This window comes from Rana temporaria, chromosome 3 (assembly GCF_905171775.1).
Source record: "Rana temporaria chromosome 3, aRanTem1.1, whole genome shotgun sequence".
NCBI lineage: Eukaryota > Metazoa > Chordata > Amphibia > Anura > Ranidae > Rana > Rana temporaria.
In genome coordinates this window covers 408,534,543-408,559,739 of record NC_053491.1, presented here as the reverse complement: position 1 = coordinate 408,559,739, position 25,197 = coordinate 408,534,543, and the positions used below count along the sequence as shown (strand labels likewise).

Sequence of the window (25,197 nt, the reverse complement as noted above, 5' to 3'; positions counted from 1 at the left end):
AACACCAGCCCCATTTGATGGTTTGACAGTTTGGTTGAGGGCACAAGCAAATGTAACAGTTAGCATTTCTAGAATTCCATAAATGGAACTGTTTATATATTTTTTTAAACTGTTAAATCGATGAGTTTACTTCTTCTTTATAATTTACTGGTTTTCAGGGGCTCTGGGTTCCAGCAAGAAGTAACAGGAACAATGCGGAAGGCAATTTACAGCACACACTCATTTTGGTAGAAAAATGATTAATGTGGAATGTATGTTCTTTACCCGAAATTTGATACGATTTTAGAAAAGTTCCGCTTTAAGTGTGTAAGAAGATTCTTCATCAGGTTTTAAGTAATAAAGTGACAGTGTCTTTGGTCACCTCTATCTATCATGTGACCAATCACTTTCTATTGACACGGGCTGGGATAACCATGGTAACACGCAGCCCCCCCCCCCCCCTCCCCCTGTAGGGCTTGTTACTAGATGATGTTTACATCCCAGTCTCCACCCCCCTCTTATGACGCCACGGGTTCCTACGACCCAAAATAATCTACGGAACGTCGCGACGCTCCGGCGTCTCTCGCTTCCAGTCACGTGACGGCGCTCTCAGCAGGCACGCCGGGTAATGTAGTCCTGGGAGCCACTCACCTCCGGCTCCGCTGTGACACCCTAACCCTTTCCGCACCACAATTCCCGTGAGCCACCGCGGCCACCAGCAATTTAATGAGTTGAAGGACTGAGGGTTCGGTGGAGGCTCCGGGGGACTCGGGGGCAGCGGGGAGCGGGTGTGTATACCGGGGTCACCCTGGCTTCTGTCAGAGCTATTGTGTGTATGGAGGAAGGAAGGAGTGCTATGGTAACAAGTGACATGCAGCAGCAGGAGGCAGTGTGCCCGCTGTCAAGATGGCAGACGGTGCCCGTCCTAGATTGGAGTCTGAGCTCTGTGTGTAATGTGTGTATGGGGAAGGCCTGTGTCATTGTCGGTGTGTGTAAGGTAATGTCAGTGTGTGTGTGTGTGTCCCCAGCTACTATAGTCTGTCTATGGGGGATCCCCAGTCACCTCATTGTGCAGGCTTAGGCTGGCCCTATACTGGTAATATCTGTACATTGATGCTCCATCTTCCATGTCTTCTTATTGTGCGTTGCGTTAAGGTACGTAATTCCTTTGCATTGGCTGTCTACCGCGCAAAAACCACGCATGTGCTATTTTGTTTATAACGCCGAGCACCGCAACACACAATCGTGCCTTACTGTAAGTCGTGGTGTGCCGCTGGCAAGGTGCATTGTGCTTACAGGTGAGCTAAGTAGTGTTGGGATCCTAGTCTGATCCCGCCAGGAAGCCATCGCTGCACACCACCAATCATAAGTGGCCAAAGCATTCCCCGCCCCCTGCGCAGCTCCACGTATACAAGGTGTGTGTATATATGTGCAGCTGCGGGGTTGCCCCTGCCATTTACGATTGGCGATTCGCACTCACAGCTTCCTGGTGGGATCGCTCAGGTGAATATGAACACCAAAAGAGGGTGCACAAGCTTAGTACATTATCCAAAGCACCATTTATTAAAAAAATAAGGGTAGGCGATCATACTTGCAAGTAAAAATGGTCTCAGGCGTATTCGCAACCCCACGTTCCCGAGCCCGCCAAGAAGCTGACACTGCGCAGCGCTAATCCCAGTCAGTCAGACATTTCCCGATCTCTGCAACTGCGGATTGGGAAATGTCTCACTGCCTGTGATTAGCGATGTGCAGTGTCAGCTTCCTGCAGGGCTCGGGCACGTGGGGTTGCGAACACGCCTGGGCCCATCCTTACTTACAAGTGTGAATGCATAAAAGTCTTATCCCAAAGACATGGAGGGACAACAACTGGAACCGCCAAACATACCCCAGGTTGGCTCAGATGATATCCAACGGGGCTGACGCGTTTCGATGGTGTCTCCTCTAGTTCAGGGCATTAAAGGAATTTTTTTTTTTTTTAGCTAAATAGCTTCCTTTACCTTACTGCAGTACTGGTTTCATGTCCTTATTGTTCGTTTTTGCTTTGAAGTTGCTGTAATTCTGCTGTGATCTCCACACTTCCTGGTTGTCTGGCTCCTTATAACCACAGTATTGGGAGCTTTTCACTGTAGGTCTAAGCTGTCATTACTGTGTGTCTAAAACTTAACAGAACCAATCAGATTCATTTTAAAAACAAAACGCTGCCCTGGATTTGTTTGTTTTTGTTCTGTGTGTCTCTCTAGTTCACAGGAACATGAAACCAGTTTAAAAGTGAAACTAACCTGCAGGCACATTATAGGATTGATTTTTATCTATGTGTAATCATTTTTAAAAAGGAATCAGTTAACTTTTATGTGTCTATACCCTGTAAACAGTCATTTCAGCAAAAAAAATGTTTTCCTTTAGTGACCCTTTAAGGATGAGCTCTGGCGTGTTCGCATAGAACACATGCAGAGCCCGCCAGGAAGTGTGCAAGGCGAGATGCGCTAATAACAGCCAGGGAGACATTTCACGATCCCCGCAGCCGAGCATCGGGACAATGTCTCCCTGGCTGTGATTAGCACAGCGCCGTGCACACTTCCTGGCGGGCTCTGCACGTGTTCTATGCGAACACGCCAGACCTCATCCTTACAGGGCATGTTGCTTGAAGAAAATCGATTGATTCCCCCATTAACGCTATTGGGTTCTGCTGCCTGGGGGCGCAGGCAGCCACCCCCTTTGGCAGAACACAGTGATTGTTGTTGGCAGTTATAGCTCCGGTAGTAGTCGCATGCCAAAAATCCGACAGGCTGGTTGTACTGAAGTAGATCGATGGATCAACTTCAGTACAACCAGCCTGCCCATGGATGGATCGAATCTTGGCCGATTTCTGGTCAGGGGTGTCGTACTCAATTTCATTGTGGGACACATCAGCAATATAATTGGGGGGGGGGGGCGGGGCTGACAGAGACGAGCCCCCCCCCCTTCGAAGCGCAGGGCCTGGGGGAGGAGTTTTCCTTTCTGCTGCCCACTGCTGAGACAAGGTGGGGGCAGAAATGAGAGGTGTGCTGCAGCTGCAAGAGAGGTGTGCGGGCCACGTGAATTGGCCCAGAGGGCCGTGTGTTTGATGCATGTGGTGTGAGTAGTACACCTTATCCCTGCACCCCTAAACTAAAAGAGCATTTAAAGTAGAACTAATGTCCTCCCCTGCAGATAGTACCTTTTGTACAATCTCCCCCTCTTTTTAGATTGTAAGCTTCATGAGCTGGGCCCTCCTATTACATCTGTAATGTAATTTTACTGTCCCCCTTATATTGTAAAGCGCTGCGCAAACTGTTGGTGTTTTATAAATCCTGTATAATAATAATAAAGTCAACTTTTATTTTTTTCCTTTTGGATAGAGTAAGGTAGGAATATAACCTCTGCCGGGTTTTTTGCCATCTGTGTCCCATTGGGGAGATTTCTCTTCACTTCCTGTCCCAAAGCCACGTCATGATTACATTATCCTTATTGTTCTGGTTGTTATATCTTTATAATTTTGTCTGCTGCAACTGAAATGCTATTGATACTCCGGGTGGCAGATTGTTCTCATTGAGAGTTGATTGAAAAAAGTGTGTTGCTTCCCTGAATGTGCCGTGTGAGAGATGAGTGCAAAGCACGAGATTTGCTCAGCAGAATTGCAAATCCTTTGGCAAGTAAATCTGTGTACTTAAACCCTTTCTCGGCAAGTCCTGTAACTGGGTCTTAAAGTGGAACAAAAGTTCCAATATTGTGAGCAGGCAAGCTTTTATTGCAGAAGAGACACGTACTGTCCCTTCTGCAATAAAATACCCCTACCCGCCTGCTCGCCGTCTCCTCCGGCATTGTAAACTGAGCTGCACATGCGCAGTTTAACTTACAGTGCCGGGCTGGTCTTCTAAGGCCTGTGATCTGCCGATATGGTTCCGGCTAACTTGAAAGTTCCTGCACAGGCGGAATCTGATCTGCCGATATGGTTCCGGCTAAGGAGAAAGTTCCTTTAAGGACTGCGCTTGCGCAAACTTGCCGACAGAAATCTCCGAACCTCGGCCGGCATCCAGGGCGACGTGGATTTCGAGGAAAGTGGCCAGTCGGCCTCACGTCCTCGCTCCGCTTGCTCGGCCTCCTGGCTCTTTTTTTAACATCCTCCAATCCACAGGGATGTTAAAGAATGAGCCTGGAAGAAGGTGACGGTGCAGTGCCATTGGATAGGTAAGTATGGAGTTTCTAGTTCTGCTTTAAAGGGTTTGTAAAGGTAAATTTATTATTTTTTTTCCTAAATAGCTTCCTTTACCTTAGTGCAGTCCTCCTTCACTTACCTCATCCTTCCATTTTGCTTTTAAATGTCCTTATTTCTTCTGAGAAATCCTCACTTCCTGTTCTTCTGGCTGTAACTCCACACTGTAATGCGAGGCTTTCTCCCTGGTGTGGAGTGTCGTGCTCGCCCCCTCCCTTGGACTACAGGAGAGTCAGGACGTCCACTAACACACAGCTCCTTTCTCTATCTGCAACGTAGAGAGCGTCCTGACTCTCCTGTAGTCCAAGGGAGGGGGCGAGCACGACACTCAACACCAGGGAGAAAGACTTGCATTACTGTGTGGAGTTAGACAGAACAACAGGAAGTGAGGATTTCTCAGAAGAAATAAGGACATTTAAAAGCAAAATTTAAGGATGAGGTAAGCGAAGGAGGACTGCACTGAGGTAAAGGAAGCCATTTAGGGGGAATAAATTGTACCTTTACAACACCTTTAAACCCTTTCCTGTAACTGGGTCTTAATGTAGAATTAAAGTTCTGATGTTGTGAGCAGGCAAGCTTTTATTGCAGAAGAGACACGTACTGTCTCTTCTGCAATAAAATACCCCTACCCGCCTGCTCGCCGTGTCCTCCGGCATTGTAAACTGAGCTGCACATGCGCAGTTTAAAGCGGAGTTCCGGCCACAATTTCACTTTTTAAATATAAATACCCCTGTAATACACAAGCTTAATGTATTCTAGTAAAGTTGGCCTGTAAACTAAGGTCCGATTTGTTAGGTTGTTACAGCATTTAGACACTTTATAAAATAGAAATGGACTGGGGCCATCTTAAGTGTGGGCATCATGAAGCCAGACTGTATGACTTCCTGGATTTCAGCCTTGCAGATCTCGCACATGCTCAGTGCTGCACAAGCAGTGTCAGATCAGGTTTCAGCACCTGTGCTGTCCAAGTCACATGATTCTTTGAGACTGGGGAGTGCACAGACTCCTGGAAAGTTACACCCACTACATTCCCAGGAGTCTGTGCGGTGTAGGTTAGGAAGCATTAAGCACCTAGGTGCAGGAAGTGGGAAGATTAACTATTCTGCCTAGCAACAACACTTTGAAGGCATCTAAAAAAAAAAAAAAAAAATGTCGTAAAGGACTAATGACATTTTTTTAAAACTACTGATGTAATGTTATATTTATGGGTGGAACTCCACTTTAACTTACAGTGCCGGGCTGGTCTTCTAAAGCCGGTGATCTGCCGTGCTGGTTCCAGGTATCACGGAAGTTCCAGCGCATGCGCGAACTGATGCGCAGAGATGGTTCCAGCCATCGGGAAAGTTCCTTCAAGCACTGCGCAGGTGCAAACTTGCTGACGGAAATCCCCGAACGGCGGCCGGCATCCAGGGCGACGTGGACTTAGAGGAAAGTGGCCAGACGGCCTCACGTCCTCGCTGCGCTCGGACGGCTCGCTTCGCTCGCTCGGCCTCCTGGCTCTTTTTTTAACATCCTCCAATCCACGGGGATGTTAAAGAATGAGCCTGGATGCCGGGCGAGGTTCGGGGATTTCTGTCGGGAAGTTTGCGCCTGCGCAGTCAGTGGAGGAACTTCCCCCCCATAGGGGAACATTGAGGACAAGTCACCGGCACTCCAGAAGAAGGTGCCGGTGCAGTGCCGTTGGACAGGTAAGTATGGAGATTCTAGTTTTGCTTTAAGGCTGGGAGATGGGACAGACTTCCTAATAACATGATCACTGAGATTGGCTGTCACAGTGATCACATGATCAAGAACCCGTCCTGCTGGTTCCTGATCATAGAGTGGAAGCTGTTTGTGACAGCCCAGACTTTGTGTTAGAAGCGTGCTCTCAGCACAGAAAACCTGTGGACGCATATGTGCGGCCAGTTGGCGTTATTACCCATTCTTTTTGTTGCCACACGTACATGTTGCGTAGTCGGCAAGAGGTTACGTTCTGTATTTAGCTGTTGCTGCAGGTAAAGGTCCACGTTACCCACTTGCATGGATTTCCATTTCTTCTTTGACTGTCATCTGCAGCAATACTTGCACTAACGTTATGTCAACAATTGTAGTCAGTGAATTGTGGATCCATTAATGAATTGATCTGCCCATCATTAGTACTTTCATTAATTACTTCTGCATTCCACCTAGGAGGTTGTCGGTGAAATGCCCTTTGCTCTGGCTGGTAGCGTCTGCTGATGGTTTGCCCTGGAGTTTCCTGTACGGCCTGCTCATCCCCCTCCCTTGACCCCTGGACCTTCCTTACTAATGACTGGCTGGATTGTCCTGCCCGTCAGCCTGACTGCATTCTCCATCCCCGGGATATGGATTGTGTGAGTAGCTACCGTGCCGAACCTGTTTTATTTGCTTAGAGCGCAACTGGAAGGAGCAGCACTACATAACCTGCATATGATTATATTGGAAGATGAAAAATACATTGTCAAGCAACAGTTAAAAAAATATATTCTGGTTAATTTTGAGCAGACTTTGATTTAACAAATGAATATAAAAATGCAGAACAGACTATTCAGTAGAACAACTTTAAACCATAAATAATAAAAAAAACGGTTCTAGAAATTGCTTGCCTGCGTTGTAGTAACTGAACCTGTCTCTCAGTGTAGAGAATTCATAGTCCTAGATGGCAGCTTGAGAAGGGGGAGGGGGAATTTAGGATTTTCCCCTTGATGCTGATATTGCTATTGTTTGTGGGGAGGCGGGCGCAGAAATGCCAGGATTAGCGTTAGATAAAGCTGGCACTGCGAGAGAATGTATTGGCTAATGTCGCTGTATTGACAGCCAGTATTGCATGAGACAGACTGAACTAAGTTTGATTTTCTCACACGCTGGCAGGACTTGGCTCAGTCTGTCTTTTGCAATGCCAACTGCGTTTTTTTTTTTTCCCATCGCCATGGCAGCTGTAAATAATTCAGCCCTGGCTCGGGGTTGTGTATATAGTCCAGTCATACATCGGTACGTAGTTAGTGTGGTTGAAAAAAGACAAAGGGCAACCCAGTTCAACCAACATGTTCAAGAAGAAAGGAGATATTTAAGAACATGGTCCTTGCTTGTATAGTACCCAAGCCATTGTAAACCAGAATGAAGTTTGGTAGCATGGCAAATGGGTCACATGGGTATAAACTGTTATTTGGCCTTTGCTGTTTTATAAGTGATTGTCTTATGTGAAGGTGCAGCATTGGTCACATCTATCACTTGGCCATGATGCACCTGACCTGGCCTAAAATGTTTTTAAAGTAGTAACAGAACAGATTTGAAGAAACCTTCTGATTGTTACAGTTGACTTCAACATGTTGGTCCCTGTGCAAGTAGCTTTCGGCATAGAGGATCCCGGCACAGAGCAAAAAAATGGGATTAAAGCTGAACTCGGGGGAGATATTTCACAGCTGCGTTCAGTAATTGTTTATTGTTTGCATGTATATATGTACTGGCCGGCCGTAGCTCCTCTGGACCCCAATCTTGGCACACATGTAGCCCCACTCTTCCTCTACAAGTGTACAAAGTTTGTTGTCCGGGGCACCTACGGCCGGGGAGCACTGATTTTTCAAAGCCGGGCACCCCTTCCATAGACTTCCATGTTAAACGGTAATTTCTCCAGTGACTTTGGGAACATGGTACTGGCTGTTGGTAGGTCTCCTAGACCCTATCTAGCCCCACATGTAGCCTCCTTTATCCTCTACAAGTGTGCAAAGTTTGTTGTCTAGAGGACCTAAGACCAGGGAGCACCGTTTTATTTTTTTTTATTTTTTTATTATTATTTTTTTTTTTTCAAAGTCGGGCACCACTTTCATAGACTCCCATGTTAAAGCGGGGGTTCACCCGAAATTTTTTTTTAACATTAGATTGAGGCTAATTCTGGGAAGCACAATCAGGTGTGTTTTTTTTAATCAATGCAGTACTTACCGTTTTAGAGATCGATGTTCTCCCGCCACTTCCGGGTATGGTCTGCGGGACTGGGCGTTCCTATTTGATTGACAGCCTTCCGACTGTCGCATACAGCGCGTCACGAGTTGCCGAAAGAAGCCTAACGTCGGTGCGGCTCTATACGGCGCCTGTGCACCTAAGTTCGGCTACTTTCGGCAACTCGTGACGCGCTGTATGCGACGGTCGGAAGGCTGTCAATCAAATAGGAACGCCCAGTCCCGCAGACCATACCCGGAAGCGGCGGGAGAACATCTATCTCTAAAACGGTAAGTACTGCATTGATTTAAAAAAAAAAAACACCCGATTGTGCTTCGCACAATTGGCCTCAATCTAATGTTAAAATTTTGTTTTTCGGGTGAACCCCTGCTTTAAACGTCAGTCTAGGCATGGGCACAGTGAGGCATGCAGATGGACACCCTAGGCTTATACTCGAGTCAATACGTTTCCCATTTTTTTTTTTTTTTTTTGTGGTAAAATTGGGTGCCTCGGCTTATACTCGAGTATATACGGTGTGTATAAAATTTTATATATATATATATATATATATATATATATATATATATATATATATATATATATATATATATATATATATATATATATATATATATAAAAAAAAATTATATTATGTTATACAATTTTTCATAATGAGGTGCACCAAATGGAAGCTCAGGATGCACTTGACTGAAACCGAAAATTCTTTTATATATATATATATATATATATATATATATATATATATATATATATATATATAACGTTTTAATTATTTTCATGAATTTAAATGAATATGAATTTGTCGGTCATTATCGGCACCTTTTTAGCGCAAGAAAAGCTCAATAAAAATGCATCCCTTTAAATTCTATATATATATATCTTCACACTGGTCCATTGCACCTCTTTTGTGGTGTTAAAAATCTTGCTTGCTACATTTTCGGTCAGTTAAAAAATAAATAAAATAAAACTCCCCAAAAACGCACCTCCCTGTTGAAATGCATTGAAAACGCAGCAAGTACTCAAACGGCATAAAAAATGTAACAAGGGTGCGTTTATTGATGTGGTTTTTGAGTCACATTTTTTTTTTTTTTTTACTGAAGAATACACAACGCTTGTTGACGCGCATGTGTGCATAGCCGCATTACAACTAATGGGCTGTATTTTAGCTCCGTAAAAAAAAAAAAAAATAATTTGTACTGAACTTTTTCAAGCTGCAGTGTGCAAAAGGCCTTAGTGATATAAATAGTTTGGACCAGATTGGTCTGAAGGAACTCTTTAGACATCAGTCAATGCTGTACTTTTCATGCGGGGGCTGCCATTTTGGCCCTTAATCTGGAAAGAATAGTTACGTGGCTGTTATGCTGATCCTTTTGGCTTCGGTGCTCTCTCCGATTTGTAACGTGTTTGTGTAAAGTGAAGCCAGAGCAAAGTCTGAGCTCCTTATTTGCAGGTTTTTTCTGGGTCAGTAACTTTGTGTTGAAATCATTAAATCAGCATGGCGGGTTTTCTGAAATTGTGTTGCTACTCACTGCAGAGGCTCCTCTGCAGCATGTTGGCGGGCATGGCGGGCATGGCTTGTCTCCTGGAAGAGGTGGAAGTTCTGGGGAAAGGCACATTTCTGAATTATAATGAACAGTGATGTACCTGCCCCAGAATTGGCACCACTTCCAGTGGAATCTCCCAGCACTGGATGAGATCCTGAACTGGTTAGAAAAGCATAGTGATAAGCTGTGACCGTTCTATTCTGGACTTGGAGAATGGTGTGGGGGGTACTGTAAATGGCAGCTAGTTAATGTTTAATCTTGTTTTCCCTTCCAGGTACGCCATGGCTGTGATGAACCATCATGTTTGTCCTGTGGAAAACTGGTAAATACCCTCTGTACAGTCTTTGTACATTTCCACTACCAGTTTATTGATGCTAGAATACATTACACTTTACACAACTTGCTCAGTGTGAATGTTTTTTTTTTTTTTTTTTAAATCAATAGGTATTTGTGCAGATGCTAGAAACATATATTTAGCGCTTGTTATTATTAGGCTTTTCAAGGTCCTACGCTGATGTAAAGTGCCTTGAAAAAGTATTCATACCCCTTGAAAATTTGTTACAACCAAAAATGTAAATGGGTTTTATGTGATAGACCAACACAAAGTGGCACATCATTGTGAAGAGGAAGGAAAATGATAAATGGTTTTAATTTTTTTTTCTCAAAGATCTGAAAAATGTAGTGTACATTTGTATTCGGCCTCCCTGAGTCAATACTTTGAAGAACCCCCTTTCGCTGCAATTAGTCTTTTTGGGCATGTCTCCACCAGCTTTGCACATCTAGAGAGTGACATTTTTGCCCATTCTTCTTTGCAAAATAGCTCAAGCTCTGTCAGATTGAATGGAGAGCGTCTGAACAGCAATTTTCAAATCTTGCCACAGATTCTCAATTGGATTTAGGTCTGGACTTTGACTGGGCCATTCTAACACATGAATATGCTTTGATCTAAAACATTCCATTGTAGCTCTGGCTGTATGTTTAGGGTTGTTGTCCTGCTGGAAGGTGAACCTCCGCCCCAGTCTCAAGTGTTTTGCAGACTCTAACAGGTTTTCTAATAAGATTGTCCTGTATTTGGCTCCATCCATCTTCCCATCAACTCTGACCAGCTTCCCTGTCCCTGCTGAAGAAAAGAATCCCCACAACAAGATACTGCCACCACCATGTTTCACAGTGGGGATGGTGTGTTTAGGGTGATGTGCAGTGTTAGTTTTCCGCCACGCATAGTGTTTTGCTTTTAGGACAAAATTTACATTTTGGTCTCATCTGACCAGAGCACCTTCTTCCATGGGTTTGCTGTGTCCCCAACATGACGTCTCGCAAACTGCAAACTGAACTTCTTTCAACAATGGCTTTCATCTTGCCATTCTTCCATAAAGGCCAGATTTGTGGTGTGCACAACGAAGACCCCTTTCACACTGAGGCGCTTTACAGGCGTTCTTCTGCAGCCCCAGTGTTAAAGCCCAAGTGCTTTAACACTGGGGCGGTGCGCTTGCAGGACAGGAAAAATAGTCCTGCAAGCAGCATCTTTTGCGGGGCGGGAGCTGTGTATACACCGCTCCTCCCCCACCCCTGCCAATTAAAATGAATGGGCTATGCTAAAACCAGCGGTGCTTTACAACTGACGCCCGCACCGCCCCAGTGTGAAAGGGATCTAATAGTTGTCCTGTGGACAGATTCTCCCACCTGAGCTGTGGATCTCTGCAGCTCCTCCAGAATTGGCTGCTTCTCTGATTAATTCTCTCCTTGCCCGGCCTGTCAGTTTAGGTGGACGGCCATGTCTTTGTAGGTTTGCAGCTGTGTCATACTCTACATTTTGGGATGATGGATTAAATAGTGCTCAGTGAGATGTTCAACGTTTGGGAAATGTATTTATAACCTAACCCTGTTTTAGACTTTTTCACAACTTTATCCCTGACCTGTCTGATGTGTTCCTTGGCCTTCATGATGCTGTTTGTTCACTAAGGTTCTCTTACAAACCTCTGAGGGCTTCACAGAACAGCTGTATTTATACTGAGATTAAATCACACACAGATGGACTCTATTTACTAATTGGATGACTTCTGAAGACAATTGGTTCCACTTTTAGTTGGGTGTATCAGATTAAAGGCTGAATACAATTTTGCACGCCACACTTTCCACATATTTATGTGTAAAAAAATTATTGAAAATCATTTATAATTTTTTCTTTTTACTTCAAAATTATGTGCCGCTTTGTTTTGGTCTGTCACAAAAAATCCCCCAAAAATGTATTTGTTTTTGGTTGTAACATGAAAAAAATTGGAAAATTTCAAGGGATATGAATACTTTTTCAAGGCACTGTAGCTGTAAGGGCTCCAGAAACTTGTGTAGAATCCTTTACTATAAAAACATCCTGCAAATCCATTTATCACCTTCAGAAGGAATATGGGAGTAAAATTTTTTTTTAAAGGGTTAATTCATCTTTTCAGAAAAAAAATGAAACAGTGAACTAACATCCCACACCCTCCCTGCTGTTCTTCCTTTTGTCTCTGCAGGGCTCTGGGATGGATCCGAGCGATGCTCTGTGAGTGTTGAGCAATCAGAATAGCTCTGATCCATCCTGGAAGCCCTGCAGAGAGAGGAGCACAGATTTCCAATCCCCATTCCTACGGTATTACAGTGAGACAATACAAAGTGGCTGCCTACAGGATTACATTTTTAATGCAAGCCCCAGAGTATAGTGCATTCTGCTATCTTACCTTATACTATATAATTATATCCACATAGGGTGTGGTTGATTATATAGGTTCAGAATTTTCTATATTTCTCACACCCAATATCTCTTCTCATTACTGAGACTGAATAAAAACTCGAGCAGAAGTGGTAATGTTACTTTCAGTAGATAATCGGCTTTATTGATTGCTAGAAGCTGCGGGTCAGAAACTGACTGTAATGAAATTGTCTTGTCAGATTTTATTGCACTTTACTCCTTTGTAGATTTCCAGAAGTAGTTCAGTATAAAGTCCAATTAACAGTTTTCACAGGATTTCATTAACTTCTCTTGTGCAGCTTGACTCTAAAAAGCATTGAGTGAATTAAAGGCAATCTATTTTATTCCCTGTTCACTACTGGAGTCTGGTGGTATGTTGAAGGTAATTCCCTAGTGGTCTCTGTACAATGTAGTCCCTCGAGAGGCCACTAGTGGGAGCCAGATGAGTACATCTTAGATATCTGTTTGTGTCATTACAGCAGCCATCTGGAAAGTTGACTAGTGGAGTCAATATAGATACAAACACTCTATAGATTGCATAATACACGTTTTGCTGCTTGTTTCCAGGTACTGGGAGCTGGGAGGTATCCCTTGTAGGTAGGTAGGTAGGTAGGTAGGTAGAATGATGCTTGCAGAGAGGGGAAAGTAAACTGAGAAAGAGACTGAATAGTAGACGAGAGGATCCAGAGTCTAGTCTCGGGAGGGGCACTGCCAGAAAATAAGGTCTTGCTTACAGAACCAATCCCTGGAAATTGAATCCTGTCAGACAATGTCAGTATTCTTCCCTCCTATGCGGCTGGGAGGAAGTGACCCTTTCAAATGATGCCACTTCCTCTGAGCTCGGAGGAGGTAGGGAAGAATAGTGAGATCTGCCAAACACAGTGATGAAAGTATGAAGGCCAGCCATGACAGTGGAGGCGGTCTTAACACTTTTATCAACTTCACAGGAGATCTTTGTGATCTCCCTACGGGTTTCCTGATTCGCTACAGCAGCGGTCCCCAACCTTTTTGGCACTGGGGGCCAGCTCCGTGGAAGAAAATTGGAAGAAATGGTGTGTGTTTTTTTTCGCAGGAAACTTGTCGGCAATAGCTGGTGTTGGCGCTTCATTCATCACGTTGATATGGTGTCAGGATGATTGAAGCGCATATTATTCTATTATTACATTGTAATATAAATTAAATGGTTCAAATCGCCATAAATGCAGAATCAGTGGGAGCCCTGAATGTGTCACTTGCCACCAGATGCAGCTTGTCACTTGCCACAGTCGCCTGCCACCAGATGCAGCTTGTCACTTGCCACGTCGCCTGCCACCAGATGCAGATTTTCAAGTCACCTGCTTACAGATGCATCTTGTCACTTGCCATCTCACCTGCCCGCTCACCCGCGAGCCTGCTTACTGGCCTGCCTGCCCGCTCACCAGCCTGAGAGAGGTCATGGCCTGGTGGTTGGGGGCCTATGCACTACAGTATGGCACTGATCACTGTATTAGTGTCACTGGTTCCTAAAAAAAAAAAAAAAAAAAAAAAAAAAAAAAAAAGTCAGGCATTTAATTTGTGCACCGCAATATTGTAGTCCCACTATAAATCGCTGATCGTCACCATTACTAGTAAAAAATGAAAATTCCATAAATATATCCCATAGTTTGTAGATGCTATAACTTTTGCGCAAACCAATCAATATACGCTTATTGGGATTTTTTTTACCAAAAATATGTAGCAGAATACATTTTGGCCTAAATTGATTAAGAGATTAGATTTTTTTTTTGTATTGAATGTGTTCTATAGCACTATTTGTGGGGGGGAAAAACGCACAACATTTTTATCTGGGTACAGTGTCGCAGGACTGCGCCATTGTCGGTTAAAGTAACGCAGTGCCATATCGCAAAAAAAAAAAAATTGCCTGGTCATGACTGGAGGTAAATCTTCTAAAGCTGAAGTGGTTAAAGAAAAGAATACCGTCCCTACAGTTAAACATGGTGGAGGTTCACTGATGTATTGGTGTTTCTTTGCTTCTTTAGGCACTGGATGTCTTGACCATGTGCATGGCATTATGAAATCTGAATGTAGGACCTGGTGTCAGGATGGGTCTCCGTCAGAGGTCAGGGCTCTTGCAGCAGGGCAATGACTCTCACATCAAAAAGCACCCAGAAACATTAAAGACAAAGCTCTGGAGAGTACTAAACTGGCCAGCAATGAGTCCAGATCTAAATTCCATAGAGCACATGTGGAGAGATCTCAAAACAGAAGTTGGGAAAAGGAACCCTTCCAATCTAAGAGATGTGGAGCAGTTGGCTACAGGATGGTTACAGGAAGCGATTGATTCAAGTTATTTTTCAAGTTATTTTTTTCCAAGGGGTGTGCTACCAAATATTACATTGAGGGTGCCAATAATTTTGTCCAGTCCACTTTTGGAGTTTGTGTGGGATGTGTCAGATTTGGCTTTTGGTTTTCCAATTTTTTTATGTCCTACCAATACAAACAAAAGACAAAAACATGAGACTGCCTAAATATTTGTAATTGCAACAGTTGTCTGGGCGTAGTGGTGCGTTATCTGACAGAAATGCAGGGGTGCCAATATTTTTGGCCATGACTGTATGGCTCTCCACATTTTATGGCATCACTGAGTACTGCTTGTCTCTATTTATTACATACTTGTCTTTTGAACTTTGTGTGTGTGTGTCTCTTCTTGCATACGTACTTTTCTATGACATCACCTGCTTATGTCTGTGTCTCTTTCTATTTACATTTTTTTTTTTTTAGGACGTTTGAAGTTCACATGATACAGAGGAACCTTGGATTACGAGTATTATCCATTCCTGGAGAATGCTCGTAAGCCAAAGCACTCGCATATTAAAGTGAGTTTCCCCATAGTCAATGGAAACAAAAATAATTTGCTCCTCATTGACTCCTATGGCATGCAGTACCACATGTGGCCAGAGGTGGGGGCACCAGAGAGCCTCGGAAAGGCTCGGACAGCTCAGCTGAACTCGGAAAGGCTTGGGAACAGAGTATTTCCAAACGGCTCCGGCGCCCCCGCACCTCAGGCCAAATGCAGTACTGCACACCACCGTGGCTGTTCAATTTGCGAGACAACTCTTGCAAACCGAGTCAGGATTTAAAAAAAAAAAAAAAAAAAGCTTGTATTGCGAAACGCTCGTTAACCGCATTACTCGCAATCCGAGGTTCCACTGTATTCTTTATTGGCCAATTTTAAGTTGGTAAAGCTGCAAGCTTTTAGAATAACTTGGATCTCTCCTTCGGGCTTTATAGACTAAATGTGAAAAAGGGATCTAAGTCATCAATAAAACTTACATCTAAAGAGTATCACTTAATCGCCAAACTTTCTGAAGTAATTGACAGATAATACGATAGAATACTCTACTACTTTTCCTTTATTATACACCTGTCTCTGACATCACCCTCTATTGTATCTTTACACATTTTCTTTTTATACATTTTAATATGCAAAGTAAAAATATATAATACTTTTATTTACTGTTGCTGATGATTTCTCCCCCCCCCCTTTTTTTTCCAGGACGTACAATGTGACGTGCTCCGATGACACTGCCAAGCAGGGGACACCGAAGTCTTGCTGCACTCTGGAGGATGTTCCTCTCATCAGGTGACCTACTGTCAGCATCTTTGCAGAAACTCTACAGAATACTTTTCGGTGTCCCTTACCAATCATACTGATGTGTGATCATCTGTTCCTCCCAATCATTACATATTTAAATGTCCCCCAGACTCCCTTGCCAGTATTTCAAGGTTACCTGTACTCATTGCTCCTATGTAAAGTTCTACTAGAATGTTTGTGCATTCACAACTCCTGTTACATTCCAGGGCAGTGAGGTCACCCATCACTTTATGGGCCAGTCAAAGGATGGAAGGGTTGGGGGTCAATCACAAGCTTTTCTAGTGGAAGTCAGTTCTTTTTATATAAGAGTGCCCGGGGGTTTGTAGAAGGTAACTGAGAGTAACATGCCAGTTGAAGCCTCTACCAATACTGATGCCACCTTACATACGGGGCAGTGAGTGCAGAGTCTGTATAGTGTGCCTTAGTTGAATCAACTATTTTGTTTGTAGCACTAATGTAAACCTTTCCTGAGACAATGGGGCTGCAATTGTTGTTGTTGTTGTTGTTGTTGTGGTTTTTATTTATTTATTTATTTTTTCTCAAAAAAAATTCTGGTTGTTTTGCTGTCCCTTTAGCCTAAATACTTGAGTCACTACCCGGAACAAGCATGCATATAAATTTTAAGTCTTGGTAAAGTCATAAGACTTTATCTGCATATTGGTTTTGGGTTAGTTGCTCGGTCTATTGAAGAAGTGGGGTCAGTTCGATAGCCAGGGAACATAGTTTATAGAATGAGAAGTCAGCCTTTATGATTCTCTCAGAAAGGTTTCTTGTATTATTCAGTGTTGTCATATTCACCTACAGGAAAGTTACTATATAGAAATCTGCTTCGGGTTAGAACAGTGGTCTCCAAACTGTGGCCCGAGGGCCGGATGTGGCCCTTTGCTTGCCTTTATCCGGCTTTTGGAGCACTATCCCTCCCAATGATAAGAGACACTATTCTGCCAACTGACACCAACAATGTAGCACCATTTCTCCCACTGACACCACTAATGGGGCACTATTTCTCCCTATTATACCAGCAATGGGGCAATATTCCTCCCCCTAATACCAGATGTTTACTCCCAGTGATGCCAGGAAAGTTTTCACTCCCGCTGGCCAAAGTCGGGCCCTCCAAGAGTCTGAAGGACAATAAACCGGCCCTTTGTTTAGAATGTTTGGAGACCCCTGGGTTAGAATATAAGCAAGACCTTAAAGCGGTTGTTACCCCAACACTTCATAATCCTGATATGTTGCTGCTGTACCATTACTTGTATGAGAAAGTATCCTGTTCGCTTTGTCTTGCTTCCTTTATGTGAAATCTTTAGTGTTCCTGTCAGTCCCCTTGTTTTCCTACTAAAAACCGACCACACTAAGCATTAAAGCATACAATGGTCAGTTCTCTAACTATGCTGGAAACTCAGTTTACTTTCCTCCAATGATCAGACTTGTCCTGACACACCCCTGCTGCACAGCCATTTACTGGGAAGCTCAGTGTGCTACTGCTTCTTCTCCCCTAGCTCTTGTGCAGCTGAGAAAAGAGGGAATGTGATCACTTAAAAAAAAAAAAAAAAGGAAATAAGTATTTATTTGGAAACATAGCCACTCTCTCTTGCTCAATCCTGAGATTTTCATTGAATGAATGAAAAACTTATATAGAGCGGCACATGCACACTGAATCGCCTCTGGGCGCTTGTTGTTCCTGTCTCTTGACATCAAAAGAGCAGAGTTTTAATCTGTCTTCATTGTGCATAGAGTAGTGCAGGACCATTAAGTAGTGGATGTGTATGGATTATTTTTAAAGAGTAAAGATGTTGCTTAGTGTCACTTTAATGTTACATGACTAATACTAGGATTAGCCTTCATTATGCTCACCTTTATAATAAGACAATTGCATTTAAAAAAAAAAAACAGCCTCACTCAGTATGTATTCTGTTCTTTGGATGGAGCATAGTAGGGTTCAGTCCCCTGCTAAATCTGTACTGTTATCAGTAGGGAGATCTACTCCCATCTCTGGCAATGCCTAGACAGGTTGTCATTGGCTATCGTATCCAGGATTCCCTTGTCCCTGGCACATATCCCAATAGACAATGTATCAGATGGCGCACTGCATATAAATACTGTATCATGTAGTCTGAGTCTCATAGTGCTATATGGAGAATTTTCCTGCTGGTCAGATGGAAAGCCATGTCCAGTGACAAGGGTAAGGGTGCTGGGGTTTATGGACATTTCACAGATGGGTACCAAAGATGGCTCAGCTGAAAAGCCAAGCTGAACCTGTGACAGCCTAAGGGCCCTTTCACACCAGCGGACCGTATGTCCGTATTTCATCCGTCTGTTTCCGGATGAAAAAGGGACATGCATGATAGCAGGTGTCAGCGGATGAACATCCGATGACACCTGATCTCATCGGTGTCTGCTATGCTCCATTTCTGCAGACGGAGGAAAATCCTATTTTTCCATCCGTCTGCAGAGCAGATTGGATGAACACAGATGGACGTTCCGTGTTCATCCGATCCCCCCCATAGAGGAGAGTGGAGATCTGATAGGGCGGCAGGGACTGCCCTGTCACCTGCCGGGTCAGCGGGGATCAATGGAGCGATCCCCGCTGAGCAAGCGGATATCTAAGGAACGGGTCATCACTGGATCCACCCATGTGAAAGGGCCTTTACTGAGGGTTGGTTGGAATCCTGGACTTCAGTAAACTCTACCCCACTTTACCTAAATCCTAGACCTACTTTAGGATGACAATGTTCTGTCTGGCACTTTAAAATGTAACTTCTTATATGGCAATGACCTTCTATTTCTATCTTGTCTTATCAGTAAGTGTGGGACGTACCCCCCGGAGAGCTGTCTCTTCAGTCTGATTGGAAATGTTGGTGCTTTTATGGGTGAGTGTCCCCACTAAAAAACCCTCCATGTTTCTTATCCTGGCCAAACTTTCCATAGACATTCTTCCTTGCCATCTTCACTGACCTCATTTCCCTGTCCTCCACCTAACACAATTCTCACATCCTTTGCTTTCCATTTTCACCCAGACATTTACTTATCCATCCCCTGCCCCTCTCAGCCCTTTGTCCTGTGTCCCTCCCTTCTCCCTGACTCTCCTCTCTCCCAGTGGTGATGATCTGTTTGCTGAGATACAGTCAGGTCATAGAGCTGAGCCATGGCTCCTGGCTGAATACAGTCGCCCTGATCGCTGGTTGTACCAATGCAGCAGGACTTGTCATGGTGGGGAACTTCCAGGTAAGGACTCAATGCTTTTCATACTCTGTATTATAGGTGTTTTGCCCATAACTGTGTTGTGTTCCTATGTGTGGGCCCTGTAACCCTGAACCTGAACCTGACCCTGATATATATAAAACACGAACGAGTCACGTGACATTGGGGAGGGAAAATGGCTAACTGAGGCCAATTTGGACATTTTCACTTAGGGGCTCACTTTTGTTGCCAGCGGTTTAGACATTAATGGCTGTGTGTTGAGTTATTTTGAGGGGACAGCAAATTTACACTGTTATACAAGCTGAGGGGTATACTCACTTTTGTGAAATGCTGTATATTTATATATTGAACACGTTGCATTTCTCAATTTTTTTTTTTCTTTTTTTGTGTAATGAATTTTTCCGCTGCAATCATGAATATATGTTTTGCACTATATATGGCTAAACGGGATGGCCTGATTGGGGTGTAACTGTCACTGAAGTGGTGCGGCTTGCCTTTCTTTATAGAGAGAGAGGGAGAGAGATATAATATAGTATAATATATTATAACACCTACACAGTGGGGTATGGAAAAGAATCACATTTTGTTGCTTTGCAGCCTGAAATGAAGACACATTGTTTTTTTTTATTTTATCCAGCTGTATTTACCGAGTGCAACTTATAACATCCAAGTGAAAGATAACACCAACGTGTCAGGAAAAAATCTAAAACCGAATGCTGAGTTGGAAAAGGGATCACCCCCTTGTGTCAGTATTTTGTTGAACCACATTTTGTTTTAATGACGGCCTTTAGTCTGTTGGGCTTTGTTTCTACTAACTTTGCACACATATAGCTAGATTCAGGTAGATGTGTGCATCTTTGAGGCGGTGTAGCATATCGTATTTACGCTACGCCGTCATAAGTCAGAGAGGCAAGTGCTGTATTCACAAAGCACTTGCCTCCTAAGTTACGGCGGCGTAGAGTGAATGGGCCGGAGTAAGCGCGCCTAATTCAAATAAGGATGAGGGGGGCGTGTTTTATGTAAATTACATGTGACCCGACGTGATTGACGTTTTTTTTACGAACGGCGCATGCGCCGTCCGTGGACATATCCCAGTGTGCATTGCTCCAACGGACGCTGCAAGGGCGTATTGGTTTTGACGTGAACGGAAATTACGTCCAGCCCCATTCACGGACGACTTACACAAACAACGTAAAATTTTCAAATTTCGACGCGGGAACGACGGCCATACTTAACATTGACTAGGCCAGCTATTTGTTCGACTAACTTTACGCCGGAAAAAGCCGTACGTAAACAAATGCGCCGGGCGCACGTACGTTTCTGAATCGGCGTATCTAGTCATTTACATATTCTACACTGAACTCAACGGAAGCGCCACCTAGCGGCCAGCGTAAATATGCACCCTAAGATACGACGGCGTAGGAGACTTACGCCGCTCGTATTTTAGCCTAATTTAAGCGTATCTGGTTTCCAGAATACGCTTAAATTTAGGACGGCGTAGATTCAGAGTTACGACGGAGTATCTACTGATACGCCGGCGTAAAGCTATCTAAATCTAGCTAATAGACTTTGCAATGTTTGCCCGCTCTTCTTTGCAGAACTGCTCAAGTTCAATTTTAAATTTTAGAGGTGACCATTTGTGGACTGCAGTCTTCATTTGAAAATCTGTGGAATGACTTGAAGTTTAAGTTTGGACTCTGACTAGGCCATGCAAGGACGTTCCCTTTTTTTCCTTCAACCACTGTGTGGTCATTTTTACTGTGTGTTTTGGGTCATTGCCATGTTGGAAGGTAAACCTTCTTCCCTTTGACCTCTTTTTGGCAGAGGGCAGCAGATTTTCCTCAAGAATTTGATGGTATTTTGTCCCATCTGTTTTTCCTTCTATCCTGACAAGTGCTCCAGTCTCTGCTGCAGAGAAACACCCCCATAATATTACCACCTCCATGCTTTACTGTAGGAATGGTGTTATTTGGATGGGGACCTTTTATTGGATTTTTGCCAGAAATATTGTTTGTTGTTGAGGCCAAATATTTAAATTTTAGTCTCCTCTGAGTGATCTGACTAGAACACCTTTTTCCATGTGGCCTCAGAATCTTCAAGGTGCGATTTTTGGCAAAGCTCAGTCACGGCTGCATGTGGCCTTTCCTGAGGAGTGACTTTTTTCTTGCAACCCTCCCATACAAGTCACACTGCAGGCCTCTTGGTAGCCTCTCTGACCAGCTTCCTTCTGGCTCTTTCATCTAGTTTGGAAGGATGTCCTGATCCAGGGAGGGTCTGTGTTGTACCAAATACCTTCCACTTCTTAATAGACTTCACTGTTCTTCTAGGCATTGATGAAGCTTTTGAAATGGATACATCTCCTGTCTTGTGCCTGCCCACAACTTTATCCCAAAGTTGTTTTGACAGTAACTTGCCACCTATAGTTGTTTGCTTCGGTTGCACTACCAGGAACTTAAATGCTCCGGGAAAGCTCTTTTCATGCTGAGCTAAACAAAACGACCACAGCTGATCACAGTTGAGTCATATAGCTTGGTGTCCCATTGAGAAGGTGATTAGCTACACCTGATTGAGTTAACAAGCCCTTTTTAGGAGAAGGGTGATCCTTTTTCGAACTTGGTGATTCTGTTTTTTTTTTTTTTTGTGTTGACATGGTGGTGTCATGTTATAAGTTGCACTGACCAGCTGGATAAAACAAAAACAGTGTCTGTCTTCATTTCATGCTGCAAACTGTGATCAATTTAAAGGGGGTGATTCTATTTTATCTAAGACCTATCGCACTGCCCAGCTCTGTCTGTAAGGGCAGGAGATCTGATCCTTCTCTGCTGCAGGTAAATTCCACTTACTGGTGCTGTCGCCCCCCCCTGCCTGTGACTGGACAGCAAAAGGTAAAGCAGCACACTGATGAGCTCATCTCCTATCTGCTTGTATTTTTGTTGGCCATCTATTATTAACATTTGACCAAGTATAACCTCCTATACAGAGGACTTCAAGAGGAATTCAAGTACTGTACTTGCATTACAAAAATATAAAATTAAAGGGGGTGTAGATTTTTTATTTTTATTTTTGTCTGAATTTCTCACTTCCTGTTCCTCCTCGGTAAGCTGTTCTGGCTGACTGACCCCCAGCCAGAACAGCTCGGATGATGGGGGAAAGCTTACTGAGGAGTAACAGGAAGTGAGAAATTCAGACAAAGGGAAAAAAAAACATTTGGAAGGGAAATCGAAGGAAAAGGTAAGTGAATCAACAATGCACTAGCTTAAAGGAACCTATTTAGGAAAAAAAATGAACCTTTACAACCCCTTTAAGTTTAATACAGAGCTATGGTAATTTGTGTGTTTATATCTGCCTTAGCATGTGTTTTATTAAACAGCAGGTTGTCACTGAGTGTTGTCACCTGCTCTGATCTCTGTGGTAAACAAAGATGGACAGGGGAGAATAGTTGGCGTACAAGCTTCAAGCGACCCTGCGCTGTGTTGGTTTGAGTAGCTGCAAATGAACCTTGTCTTACGTCACTCTTGTGTGTTTTTCTTTTGCAGGTGGATTACGCCAAGTCTCTGCATTATATCGGTGCAGGAGTGGCATTCCCAGCTGGTTTGCTGTTTGTATGTCTACATTGCATCCTTACCTACCATCTGGCCACTAGCACACTAGACTATTGGGTGGGACACCTGCGTGTAAACCTGACCGTTGTGGCCTTAGCATCCCTTGTCCTGAGTATCCTTTTGGCAATAGTAATGTCTTGATTTGTAATAAAAACAGTAATGTGTGTGTGAGGATTGGGTTGATGTGAGGAAAACATAGACTGAAAGGGGTCGATTTACTAAAACTGGAGAGTGCAAAATCTGCTGCAGCTGTGCATGTTAGCCAATCAACTTCCAACCTCGGCTTGTTCAATTACCGTATTTATCGCGGTATACCGCGCACCCCTAAAGTTGCCCCGAATCCTGTGGAAAAAAAGTTTTTTTTGTACTTACAGTTTTGGTGTCTTGCGCGGCGTCCATCGGCGGCCTCGTCGGGTCCGGCGTCCTTCTGCGGCTTCAGGTGTCCTCTTCGTCAGGTCCGGCGTCCTTCTGCGGCTTCGGGTGTCCTCTTCGTCAGGTCCGGCGTCCTCGCGTACTCCCTGCTCGTTTCATGCGCCGAGTTTGAATACTGCGCCGACATATACAGAGCGCAGTACACTCGTGTATTGTCGGCAATGCTCGGCTACCCGCGCTGACGTCCTGTACGTCAGCGCGGGAGGAGCCGAGACTGCCCGACAATACACGAGTGTACTGCGCTCGGTATATGTCGGCGCAGTATTCAAACTCGGCGCGGGAAAGCGGGTATCGGCGTATACCGCGCACCCACGATTTTGCCCTGATTTTCAGGGAAAAAAAGTGCGCGGTATACGCCGATAAATACGGTAGGTTTTGAGAAGAATACCTGGAAGCTGATTGGTTTCTATGCACAGCTGCACCAGATTTTACACTCTCCAGTTTTAGTAACTCAACCCCAAAAAAGCAGACGCGTTTCGGCTGAAGAGCTTTTGTTTTCCTATGTGCCAATAAATATTTCTTATGGATTGGAGTTGCAGGCTATTTTCCTATTTTACTGCTTTAGATTACAAGCATGCTTCCGGAACGACTTATGCTTGCATTTCAAGGTTTTACTGTATTAGCCAGACGGCTAACATTTTAGAAAAATTGACAATGCTCATTATAGGTTTCCTTTTTAACTCTTTCTATCCCTGTCCACATAAAATAAAGTGAATAAATGTGAAGCCTGTCTTCCTTAACGTTACACTCAGGCGGGGTCTTTTTCATCCATGAAAGCTTCCTCCTTCAGCACTTGGCTGCAATCTGCGAATGGATCTTCGTGCTGGATATCTTAGTCTTCTACGGAACATTTTCCTACGAGTTTGGATCGGTCTCCAGCGACACCATCATGGCCGCTCTGCAGAGCTCCGCAGCTCGCAGCTGCAAGTCTCCAGGAAGCAGCAGCACATCCACCCACCTCAACTGTAATCCTGAGAGGATTGCCATGATATGACCAGGGTGGGGCTCGCTGCTCCCCAACACTCAGGATTATTTTTAAGATTTTTTTTTTTTTTTTCGAGGTTTTTACCAAATATTAAGAAACATAAGCCAATTTTAACTCTACAGCCAGGCAGGTATACAAAAGACTTTACTGGCGGTATTTGGGTTACAAGAAAAGTATTCACGGAGGTTCACTTTTTCATGTGCGTATTTTCACGTCTAACACTTCTGGGGCAATATTTTTGTATTTACTTATTTTTATCTTTTATTTTTATTTCTATAGGTGGGTGCATTTTGCAGTCCAACAAATGCCTACTGCCAGCACAGGGTGCTTTTTTTTTCTGTCTGAAATAATAGTCTGTGGGTTCTAATGTGAGACACAGTCACTGACCAGCTGCTCCCCCCTCTTGCTCAGCCAGCAAATTGGCTCCTTTCGGTATGGATAGTTTAAAATGGAACCACAACTGTAATTTTTTTTTCCTAGTTTTGGGTAAGACCTCAAAGAGTTGGAGGCTCAGTCAGGTCCTTAGTGCTGTATGTAACCCAGTTGGGGAGATTCAGTCTCACTATTATGCTTGTGTTATCTGTAAATGCACAATGAGCTGCCAGTGGAGAAATGGAGGCACCTGTTGATGAATGTTAAAAGGTTGGATTTTCTTTGTACTTTTTGGAGACTTTCTCTTACTTCCTGCCAGATCTCCAGGACAGGAAGTAAGCAGAAATCTACCCAGTGAGAACACCGATTTCAATAAAAACCATGAAGGTTCCAACCTGTCCATACTTTGCAAGACTAGAGAAAAAGTTTTGGCTGGAGTCCCACTTTAAAGGCTGCACTTTATGCTTTGAAGGCGTACACCATGTGGTTGTTCTGTTGAGACTGCGCACATTACAAATATATTGGAGCACCTATA

The 25,197-nt window shown here is 43.8% G+C and overlaps 1 protein-coding gene across 1 annotated transcript; it reads left to right on the top strand.

The window, feature by feature from the left end:
• Nucleotides 1-576: 576 nt before the first annotated feature.
• TMEM150A (transmembrane protein 150A) lies at nt 577-25,197 on the top strand. Its single transcript, XM_040345971.1, has 8 exons — nt 577-767; nt 6,380-6,561; nt 9,983-10,030; nt 15,972-16,058; nt 18,873-18,940; nt 19,168-19,295; nt 22,808-22,985; nt 24,058-25,197. Exons 2-8 carry the CDS (start codon nt 6,497-6,499, stop codon nt 24,297-24,299), a joined length of 816 nt encoding a protein of 271 aa, XP_040201905.1. The 5' UTR covers nt 577-767; nt 6,380-6,496; the 3' UTR covers nt 24,300-25,197.

Coding starts and splice junctions, on each gene's coding strand:
- TMEM150A (XM_040345971.1), top strand. CDS start 6,497: ATGACTGGCTGGATTGTCCTGCCCGTCAGCCTGACTGCATTCTCCATC. Junction 10,031..15,971: donor GTTTGTCCTGTGGAAAACTG/GTAAATACCCTC, acceptor TTTTTTTTCCAG/GACGTACAATGTGACGTGCT. Junction 22,986..24,057: donor CTTAGCATCCCTTGTCCTGA/GTATCCTTTTGG, acceptor CGTTACACTCAG/GCGGGGTCTTTTTCATCCAT.